The sequence below is a fragment of the Loxodonta africana genome, chromosome 21 (assembly GCF_030014295.1).
Source record: "Loxodonta africana isolate mLoxAfr1 chromosome 21, mLoxAfr1.hap2, whole genome shotgun sequence".
NCBI lineage: Eukaryota > Metazoa > Chordata > Mammalia > Proboscidea > Elephantidae > Loxodonta > Loxodonta africana.
In genome coordinates this window covers 29,058,081-29,069,745 of record NC_087362.1, presented here as the reverse complement: position 1 = coordinate 29,069,745, position 11,665 = coordinate 29,058,081, and the positions used below count along the sequence as shown (strand labels likewise).

At 41.7% G+C, this 11,665-nt stretch overlaps 1 protein-coding gene across 1 annotated transcript in view; it reads left to right on the top strand.

The window, feature by feature from the left end:
* Positions 1-2,459: 2,459 nt before the first annotated feature.
* TCF25 (transcription factor 25) overlaps positions 2,460-11,665 on the top strand; it is a 32,078-nt gene continuing 22,872 nt past the window's right edge. Inside the window, exon 1 of the mRNA XM_064273611.1 lies at positions 2,460-2,746. Coding sequence (XP_064129681.1) covers positions 2,555-2,746 — 192 coding nt within the window. The 5' untranslated portion in view covers positions 2,460-2,554. The remainder of the gene's footprint in view (positions 2,747-11,665) is intronic.

Genomic DNA, 11,665 nt, shown 5'->3' with positions numbered 1-11,665 from the left:
AGGAGGCTGTAGCAGCACCTTTTGAGATTCAGGAGACCACGGCCCCACCCTTGGAAACAGAGAAGGCTCTGCTTCCTGTGCTCTTTCCAACAGTTCTGCTCATCTCCGAGCTGCTCCAGGGACAGTCCTTTTCTTTCCTTGGAGGACAACAGACAGCTCCTTTCACCTGTTTTCTGTCTGTAGAATTCCAAGAGGCAGAGAGCGTTCTTTCCTTTCATTCTCTGTCCCTGTCAGGCTAAACTGATGGGTTTCCTGCTGTGGTAGTTAGGTCCATCAGTCACAGGCTTAATCTCTTTAACAAAAGATTGTGTAGCCACATCCTTAGTGAAAATCCTAGGACCCGTGCCCTTAGTTTGTACAACAGAGTTTTCCAAATCTTTAAGTTTTAATTTTGCACAGTTCATTTTCGTCCACGCAGCCCCTTTAAAATCTTGCCTAGAAATCTCCTCAGCTAAATATCCAAGTTCATCACTTAGAAGTTCTACCTTCCACCAGATATTTGAACATAATTCAGACAAGTTCTTTGTCACTGCATAAAAAGCATCACCCTTCTTCCATTGTCCAATCACACGTTCATCATTTTCTTTTAACGCCTCACCAGAAGCACATTTAATGTCCTCATTTCTAACAACATTCTGCTGCTGGCACCATATGTATTCTCTAAAACGATAGAGACTTTCTCTATAGCTCCTCATCTCCTCATTTCCTTCTGAGCTCTCACCAGAATTGCCTTTGACATCCATAATTTTACCAACAGTCTCTTCAAGGCAATCTAGAGTTTTACTAAAAACAAAAAAACCCAAACCCATTGCCATCGAGTTGATTCCGACTCATAGCGACCTTAAAGGACAGAGTAGAACTTCCCCATAGGGTTTCCAAGGAGTACCTGGTGGATTTGAACTGCCAACCTTTTGGTTAGGAGCCGCAGCATTTAACCACTATGCCACCAGTGTTTCCAGAGTTTTACTATTAGGCACCTTAAAAATTTTTCAACCTCTACTCATCATCATCCAGTTCCAAAACTACTTCCACCTTTTAGGTATCTTTTAGAGCAGCGCCCTACTCTTTTGGTACCAAATTGTCTTAGTTATCTTATCCACTGCTGCTATAACAGAAATACCACAAGGGGGTGGATTTAACAAACAGAAAATTATTTTCTCACAGTTTAGGAGGCTAGAAGTCCAAATTCAGGGTGCTAGCTCTAGGAGGCGGCTTTCTCTGTCTGTCAGCTCTGGTGGAGGGTCCTTGTCTCTTCTAAGCTTCTGCTCCTGGGCTATCTTCCTGTTGCTTGGCATGCCTCTTTCCCCATCTCTCCTTGCTAACTTGTTTCTAATCTTTTATATTTCAAAAGAAATTGACTCAAGATACACCCCTGCACCAATCCTGCCTCATTAACATCTCTCACACACACACACACCCCAAAGATAACAAAAAGCAAACTCCCAGGACCTGCCCCTAAGATTGGAAGTCCTCTGATCTTGAATGAGGTCCAGAAATCTGATCTTGAAGAGTTCCTAGGTTTAAGTGTGGTTATTTCTAATAGGAAATCCTGGTGGCATAGTGGTTAAGAGCTACGTCTGTTAACCAAAAGGTCAGAAGTTCGAATCTATGGGGCAGTTCTACCCCGTCCTATAGGGTCGCTATGAATCTGAATCAACTTGATGGCAACGTGGTTGTTTTTCTTCCTCCTAGTAAAAGGGTTCCGGTGGTGCCAACATTTTACACTTGGCTACTAACCTAAAGGAAACGCTGGTAGCTTAGCGGTTAAGTGCTACGACTGCTAACCAAAAGATCGGCAGTTCGAATCCGCCAGGTGCTCCTTGAAAACTCTACGGGGCAGTTCTACTCTGTCCTCTAAGGTCGCTATGAGTCGGAATTGGCTCGACTGCACTGGGTTTCTGGTTTGGTTACTAACCTAAAGGTAGGCGGTTTGAACCCACCCAGCAGCACTGCAGAAGAAAGCCTGATTATCCGCTGTAAAGATTATAGCCAAGAAAATTCTATGGAGCAGCTCTACTCTGTCACATGCAGGTCACCATGAGTCAGAATCTACTGGCCTGCAATGGGCTTGGTTTTTTTTTTCCTAGCAAAGAGCGAGCTGTCCCGTTTTGCAGCATGGAGTAAGAGTTGGAACAAGGAGTGCGGGGGTGGGGGACTGAGGACACTCCACTCCTCCCCCACGTGTCACCAACGAACCGCCCACCTGTGCGACCGTCTCCCTTACCCCGGCCCCATGACCTCTGAAAACCAAGGTTTACGTCAAGGGTCCCTCGCCCCCATCACAGCCATCATCTGTCGCGGGCCCCTACGGAACACCAGACAAACCATCACGCAGACCTGAGGTCACGGCCCCGAGAGGGGCGCCCGACTCTCGCGAGAGCTCGTCCAGCGCCGGCACCTCTGACGCCGCCAGTGACGTAAGCAGCTCTGGGAGCTGCAGCGCGCAGACGCGACACGACAGCCTTGCGCCAGCGGGCCGCAAGTGCGCAGGCGCGCTGCAGCTCTCTCTCTGCTGCTCTCCCTTCTCTCCAGACGTCAGCAGCCGTTGGGCCTCATGTCGCGCCGGGCCCTCCGGAGGCTGAGGGGAAAACAGCGCGGCCAGGAGCCTCTTGGGCCCGGCGCCCTGCAGTTTGTCCTCCGGGAAGATGATGACGCAGAAGAAGAGGGGCCAAAACGGGGGCCGGCTGGCCGCCGCCACCGGGGCCCAGGGAAGGAGAGCGTCCGTGTCAACAACCGATTCGAGCTGGTGAGGAGTCAAGCGGCCTGCTGCAGGCCCGGTGGGTGGGGGTGGGGGCGTGGGCGCGGCGGACCTACATAGGGCAGGGCCTGTGCGAGCTCGGTCTTTACGTCGTGGGGCGGAGCTGGGCATTGGTAAAGTTGGGTATGCGTTCGGCCGGGGGGGGCGGGGCCGTGACGTCATACAGAGGGACGCGTTGGGTCGGGGCTGTAGTGGAAGATGGGGTGGGTAATGGCGTCAAGGGGGAGGCGAAGTTGGATTTGGGCCGCAGTGCAGTGCAGCGGTGGGTAAGGCAAAGATGTGTTTGGATAGCAGTGTAGTGGATGGGGTCATGACGTCAGGGGGCGGGGCGAGGCAGGGGCAGAGCGACGTTGAGTATGGGCCGCAGTGCGACGGTGGGCGGGGCGTGAAGGTGAGTTTGTACTGCAGTGGAGTGGGTGGGGTTATGACGTTAAGGGGCTCCGTGAAGTTGCCCTCCTGCTGCAGTGGGTGGGCGGGGTCATGACCTAAAGGGGTTGGCGGTGGCCGGGCTTCCTCGGGTCCTTTGGTTTGGGCAGTGGGCATGATTGTAGCCTGTGCACCAGTGCTTGCTGGTTCTGCACAGACATCCTCCTTTAATCCTCACAACGCTCCTCCCTCGCCCAGGGTGTCCGAGTCTTGCTCAGTGCTGAGCCCCCACAACAAATCCTGGTGCAGAGAAAGAACTCAGTGAATATGAATGACTGTCTCCTTGGTGCCAGCCTCGGTGTGCTGATTGCTGCCTGTCTGTGAGCCCCACGCAGCAGGGCGCATGCCTGGTTCTCACCCACGCTCTCAGGGGCTTGATGGTGGTGTTCAGGTGATTGAAGGGGCAGCTGAGGGCGTGAGGATCATGGAGACACCAGCCTCCTCTCAGCTCTCTCCTGGTCTCGGCAGTGGCCCCAGCTTTATGCAGTCTGGAAAGTTAAGGGCCCGGTGTACACAGTGGGGAGTGTGGACTGTGGTTTTGGGACTTTGGGTTTTGAGATTCATGGCCTTTCTATTGAAGGTAAGGTCTCACTCTGTTGTGTCCAGATTCGTTGCTCTCCACCCACCTCTTCTGATTTTCAGACTGGAAGTATCCTTTTTTCTTGTCATTTCTTTAAATCTTTTTATTATGAAAAATTTCAGGCATACACAGAAACGGAGACTGGTATAAGGAACCCACATGTATCCATCACCCAGCATCCACAGTTAGCAACACATGGCCAGTCGCGTTTCGTCCATTCTTTTACCCACTTCTCCCCATGGATTATTTCAAAGCAAATCCAGGCGTCGCATCATTTATCCTTAAATTTGCTGCTAATTTTTCTGACTTCTCTCAGAGTGCTCAAGTCTTCATTCTCACCCCAGTTGTTAAAAGGCCAAAATCAGTTTGTGCTGAAAGTTGGCCGTTTTCACGGACCTTTTATCAGATGGTAAACAAAAAAAAAAAAAAACCATTGCAGTCGAGTTGATTCTAAATCATGGTTATCTCATGTGTTACAGAGTAGAGCTGGTCCAGAAGGTTTTCTTGGTTATAATCTTTATGGAGGCAGATTGCCAGGCCTCTCTTCCTCAGGAAATTGACAAACGTGTATACCTATGTAACTGCCACCACCAAGATAGAGAACATTCCCATCCAGCTCCCCGTGCCCCTTTGCAGTCATTCCCTCCCACCCTGTCCCCAGGCAGCCACTCACCCACTCTCTGTCAGTGTATATTACTTCTTCCTTTTCTAGTATTTTTTTTTTTTTTTTCTAGAGTAAATTGAATCATACAGGATGTACTCATTTTGTCTGGCTTTTCTGGTCAACATAATGTTCTTGAGATTTGTTCATGTGGTGGGTATGCATGGTTTGTTTTTTTCTCTTTGTGAATTACTTTTTCGTATCATTTACCTTTTTTAGAAGAATTTTTATTTTTTTTCATATTGATCTGTAAGGGCTTGTTATAAGTTGTGTTTAACATTGTTGAGTAGTTAGTATTATGGTATATTGTATGAATATGCCACTATTTGTTCACTTTTTGATGGACATTTGGGTCGTTTCCAGTTTTGGTCTATTTAAATAAAGCTGCTGTGAGCATTTGTGTACAAGTCTGTTTTGTGGGCATGTATTTTCATTTCTCTTGGTTGAACACCTAGGCACAGAATACCTGGATCATAAGGTGAATCTATTTTAACTGAGTAAAAGATTGCAAAACGTTTCTCCAAAGTGGTTGTAGCATTTTACGGCCCTACAAGCAGCGTGAGAGTTTGAGTTGCCCCAGGTCCGCGGCAGCACTTGGTGTTGCCAGTCTCTCTACTTTTACCCATCCAGTAGATGTGCACTGGTATAATAATTTGGTTTTAATTTGCACTTCCTGAAGAACAGTGATATTGAACATCTTTTCGTGTACTTATTGGCCATTGGTATATCTTCTTTTTGAAGTGTTCAGATTTTTAGGCCCATTTTAAAAATGGGATTGTTTGTCTTCTTGTTATTGTTTCATAAAAGTTCTGTATATATTTTAGATATGTGTCTTTTGTCACGTATATATATTGTGAATATTTTTTCCCAGTAAGTATTCTGAGTAAACAGCAGCTTATTAAAATATTCGGAAACCCTGGTGGCGTAGTGGTTAAGTGCTACAGCTGCTAACCAAGAGGTCGGCAGTTCAAATCCACCAGGCGCTCCTTGGAAACTCTATGGGGCAGTTCTACTCTGTTCTATAGGGTTGCTATGAGTCGGAATCGACTCGATGGCAGTGGGTGGGTATTAAAATATTAACTCAGGTAACAGTTTAATTGCCACACACCACACCGTTTTTAGTACATTGGAAGAATACTTAACATTAAGAAGTCTGTCATTAAACTCACACAAACCTATATAGGCATGATTTTTTTCTTCACAGAAGTGGAAATGGTATTTTTATTATTAGTATTTCCAGGGCATGAGGGAGATGATGGATGTTCATTGATTTAGTGATGGTTTCAGGGGTGCCAAAACTTATCAAATTGTCAGTTTGAAAACATATCAGATTATATACTTTGTGTCAAATATATCCAATAAAGCTGTAAAAGCACTGAATAAAGTAGTATGTATTTTATTGTAAATGTTCTAACCATGTGGAAGTGAGGCAAGAAAAAGTCAGCCCCATTTCAACGTTCTCGCACTAGATAACCATTTCTAATAATTGGCTATTTTTACCTCTAAGCAGACTTTTATGCGTTTTAAAGCACATGAATACTATCTTAAGCTTAGATGAATAATATATTTTAAAAAATTTTTGTTGTGTTTTAAGTCAGTCTCTTATACAAAAATTTATATACAGCTTGCTGTATATTCCTAGTTGCCGTCCCCCTAAAGAAACAGCACACTCCTTCTCTCCACCCTCTATTTTCGTGTCCATTCAGCCAGCTTCTGACCCCCTCTGCCTTCTCATCTCCGCTCCAGACAGGAGGTGCCCACATAGTCTCATGTGTCTACTTGATCCAAGAAGCTCACTCCTCACCACTGTCACTTTCTATCCTATAGTCCAATCCAGTCCCTGTCTGAAGAGTTGGCTTTGGGAATGGTTCCTGTCTTGGGCTAACAGAAAGTCTGGGGACCATGACCTCTGGGGTCCTTCTAGTCTCAATCAGACCATTAAGTCTGGTCTTTTTAGGAGAATTTGAGGTCTGCATCCCACTGCTCTCCTGTTCCCTCAAGGGTTCGCTGTTGTGTTCCCTGTCAGGGAAGCCATTGATTGTAGCCGGGCACCATCTAGTTCTGGTCTCAGGCTGATGTAGTCTCTGATGTGGCCTTTTCAGTGAATAATATTTTAAAGTGTTAAAAATATATTTTTACCATATCAATTAATGCTTATCAACCTAATCCTTTTAACTATTTCATATTGTTTCATTGTGGATGAGCATAACTTATTTAACTTTTTTGCTATTCTCGAATGTTCTGTAGTTAGCATTTTGTTTTTTATATCCTTATATACTTGTTTTGTTTCCTTAGGGTTGACTTCTGGAAGTGGAATTGCTGGGTTAGGGAGTGTACACGTTTAACTTTGGATGCTTACTGTTCTTGCCTTGCAGAGAGGTTACACAGCAGTGTATGAAAGTGTCATACACTGCAGAATTTGACATTATCAGTCTTTTTTAATATTTGCCAATGTATATCTCTATTTCATTTTGCATTTCTTTGTTAGCGAAATGGGTCACCTGTCCATGTATTTATTGACCTTTTTCCTCTTTGTGAATTGCCTTTTCATGTCCTTTACTTTTATTTTAGAGGATTCTTATCTTTTTCATATTGATTTGTAAAGGCTTCTTATATGGTAATACATATCAACGTATGGCAAAAGATTCCTTAGCTGATTTTCACCGTGTCAGACATGTCCATCTTTCTCTTCATGGTGCTTATTTTCAGCACTACATTTACAAAGACCTTTTCTGCCTTACATAAAATTTTTTCCTTTGTTTTCTTTTAATGCTTTAATTTTTAAAATTTAAATCCTTAATCTGTATGATATGTTATATTTGTGTTAGTGTGTGTTTAGAAAAAAAATGTGGTTTGTTAGTTGAGGATGGACCAAGAGTCCCAAGGTTGATCAGAAACCTCTCTGGCATGTGTTGTTAGTGTTGAGAGCTTAACAACTCAGGTGGATGAGTAGTTGCATATCATGATGGAGTTCAAGATATTTAATAACACACATCAGTTTTAATTCAGGCAGTGTATATGTATATGTATTTTGCCCTTATGTCTTAAATTCTGCAACAATACACTGGACATGTTTGTTAGCGTTCAGATGCAAAACAGTGAACTCTTAATAAGCTATAAAGATTAATTATAGTATTGTTTATAATGAAACTTTGAAACTGACCTACATGCCCAACAATAAAGGATTGGTTAAATTATGGTACATTTGTGCCCCATAACATTCTGTGCTGCCATTAAAAATGATGCCATAGAATAGAACTTCTTAATATTTTAGGAGTCAAGGACCACTTTGACAATCTGATTAAATAAAGCCACATAAACATACTTAAAAATTATCAGAATTTATTTTATTGCATTGAAAAAATTTCCCTGAAAGTGAGGAAGATTAATCTTTTACAAAGAATTATGTGCGTTGTGTCTCTGTTTTTGTGCAAAATATAATGCCTGTTCCCTGAAAATAATTGAAATCTAAATTGTGCAGTTAAAAACAGACCTTAATATTCTTTCAGAACATTTCAGTGATCAGGCTACTATTGTTTGGTTGGAATAAGGACTTGAAATTATGTAATGATTTTTTTATTTGTCAACATATGTGTCACCTTTATATGATAGCCGGTTGATTTTGACCCATTGTTTTGATGGCAGCACGAGCAAAACCCCCTCATTCACAAAATCATTTGATAATAGATGGGATTAGAATTTTTATAGCTTTTTGCTGGTCAAGGGCAAGTTTGGTAAAAGATTACCATAATTTTCTAAGATTTTTCAGGTTGAAATCACTTATTGTTTCTTTTGTCCTCAAGTCTGTGGAATTATTTTTGCAAGGTTGGCATCATTAATGCTGTCTGTAAGCAAGGAAAGAACTGTGGATCTGTATTCAAATTGTGAAATTATTTAAACAGTGAAAAAAAGCCTATAGTATTCCCAGATGTCTGCCAGTTTCTGCCTGCAGATAAATAAATGGGGCTTTGTCATTATTGACTGCCATCTGTAGAAGCACTTCTTCCAGTAATGCAAAGTTCTAATGGCTCTTGTCTTCCAGTGGGTAAATAACTGTTTTCTTTATACAGCATTCTTAATGGTGACCATGGGGTTCCTGAACTGAAAGGCATACTTTTATAGAGCCAAAAATAATCTTTAAATAAACTGAGTAATAGATGAGTAAAAATAAAATAAGAGATTTCTGCTTCCAGCCAGAGGGTGGGGAAGACTTTTCATTCTGACCAGCAAGGGTTGAGAAACCTCACTGAAAAACCTGAGTGTTCAGTAGAGGGTCCAGAAAGGTTATTCTTTAGAAGTAGGGCTAAAAGCAAAAACCCAAACCCAATGTTGTTGAGTTGATTCCAGCTCATAACAACCCTATAAGACAGAGTAGAACTGCCCCATAGGGTTTCCAAGGAGTGCCTGGTGGATTCACACTGCCAACCTTTTGGTCAACAGCCATAGCTCTTAACCACTACACCACCAGGATTTCCAAATAACCCTTTAATAAATACTTTAGGCCTGCCTTAACAAAGCTTAAAAGTAAGATTTTTTTGGGAGCATGCTGATATACAAGTAAATTAACTACATCCCCAGGCAAAATTCAACATTCCATTAAGGAAGACAACAAAATCCAATCTTTCAACAGCATGCCATTTCATGATGTCTAGCACACAGTAAAAAATTACCAGATATGCAAAAAAGCAGGAAAATGTGACACATAACCAGGAGAAAGTAAATCAGTAGAAACAGGCCCAGAAATAACAGAGGTGGTGAAATTAGACAAAAAAATTAAGATAGCATTATAAATATATTCAAGGGTTTAAAGAAAATTATGAATATAATGAGGGAACAAACACGGACTTGCAGTAGGGAAATGGAAACTATAAAACAAGGTGATTCTAGAACTGAAAAATACAGTATCTGAAATGGGTAATTCACGTGATGGTCTTAATAACGTATTAGACACTAGATAAGAAAAGATAAGTGATTTTGAAGTTAGGGCAAAGAAACTAAACTATCCAGAGAGGGGAAAAAAAAATGGAGAAAAGTTAATTGTCTCAGTACCCTTGGAGGACAGTGCCAGTCAGGCTAACATATCTGTAATTGGAGTAGCAAAGCAAGAGGAGAGAAATTGGAATAGAAAAATACTTGGTGAAACAATGACAGAAAACTTCCACATTTAATGTAAAATAAAGCCCCACAGATCCAAGAAGTTCAAAAACCCAAGTGGGACAACAAACAAAACCACAGCAAGGTAAGTCATAATCGCATTGCTGAAAACCAGTGGTACAGAGAAAATCATACAAACAGCTGGAGAAAAGAGACACATTACCTACAGAGACGCAATGGTAAGAATAATCATTGACTTTATCAGATACAACACGAGCCAGAAGACAGTGGAATGACATCTTTAAAGTGCTGAAAGAAAAAAAAAAAAAAAAACCTGTTAACCCAGCATTCTATATCCAGTGAAAATATTTTTCAAAAATAAATGTGAAATAAAGATATTTTCGTACAAAGATGTTTTGAAGCATGAGAAAATTCATTTCCAGAAGATCTGCACTGAAAGAAATGTTAAAGGAAATACTTCAGTCTGAAGGAAAATTATGCTGTATGGAAACATGGATCTATATGAAGAAATGAAGAGTGCCAGGAATGGTAACCGAAAGGATAAATATACAATATGTTTTCTAATTTTTAAATTTCTTTAAAAGAAAAAGGGATTTTAGTCAGTGTGACAAGAAAAGAAATAAAAGACACCCAGTTTGAGAAGGAAGAAATAAGACTGTCCTTATTCACAGAGTATAAGATCACATGCATAGAAAATCTTCAGGAATATACAAAAAAAGAACTAGAACTAATTGGTGAATTTAGCAAGGTTGCAGAATATGAAGTCAGTGTGTAAAAATTTGTATATATATTAGCAATGGACAAGCTGGAAGTGAACTTTAAAAATTCTGATTACATAGCATCAAAAACAAAATACCTAGGGATAAGTTTAATGAGAGACATGTAAGATCTCTATGCTGAAAAGTACAAAACATTGCTGAGAGAAGTTAAAGAAGACCAAAATAAATGGAGAGATATGTATACAATGTTCATGGATTAAAAAAAAAAATGTCATCAAGTCAATTCTGACTCATGGTGATGACCCCATATGTATGAGAGTAGAGCTGTACTTCTCAGGGTTTTCAGGAACCGGTTTTTTTTGGGGGAAGTAGATAATGAGGCATTTTTTCCGAGGAGCCTCTGGGTGGTCTTAAATCACCAGCCTTTCAGTTAGCAGTGAGTGTGTTAAGCAGTTATACCATGCAGGGATTCCCATTCATGGGTTAGGACACTCAGTATTCCTAGGATGCTGTCTATCCCCAAATTGATCTTTGGATTAAGTGCAATATTAATCTCATTTCCAGCAGGCTTTATGAACAAGCTGATTATAAAATTTATATGGAGAATAACTGTACTAAAGAAACAAAAAAACCCAAAACCTTAGTCTTTCAGTTGATTCTAAATCTTATCGACCCTCTAGGACAGAGTAGAACTGCTCCATGGTGTTTCTGAGGTTGTAAATCATTACATAAGCAGACTACCACACCTTTCTTCCTCGGGATGGCTGGTGGGTTTCAGTTAGCAGCTGAACATTTAACCCACTGTGCCACCAAGGCTCAGAGTAGCCATACCCATTGCCGTTGAGTCAATTCCAACTCAGAACAACCCTATAGGACAGAGTAGAACTGCCCCATAGGGTTTCCAAGGAGCGCCTGGTGGATTCGAACTGCTGACCTTTCAGTTAGCAGCCGTAGCACTTTACTACACCATCAGGGTTTCCACAAAAGAGGAGTGCGCCGCCTGGGAAACGAACCCAGGTCGCAAGAATGGGAATCTCACATGATGTCACTACACCAGCGGTGCCAGAATAGCTATAACTGCCTTGAAAAAGAATAACAAAGTTGGAGAGCTACTTCACCTCATTTCAAGATGTAGTATCAAGATCCGGTAATCATGATAGTGTGGCATTGGCGTAAATATAGACAAGTAGGCCACCACAACAGCATAGAGAATTCAGAAATAGACTTAATACAATTGATGGATTTATCAAAAGCAATTTGTTGGGAAACTAAAATCTCTGTAACAGACGATGCTGAAATGACTTTATATTATGGAAAAATAAAATTAACTTCAACCCAGCCCCCCATACAGATTTATTCAAGATAAATCACAGGTTTACACACTAAAATTGTAATGCTTCTAGAAG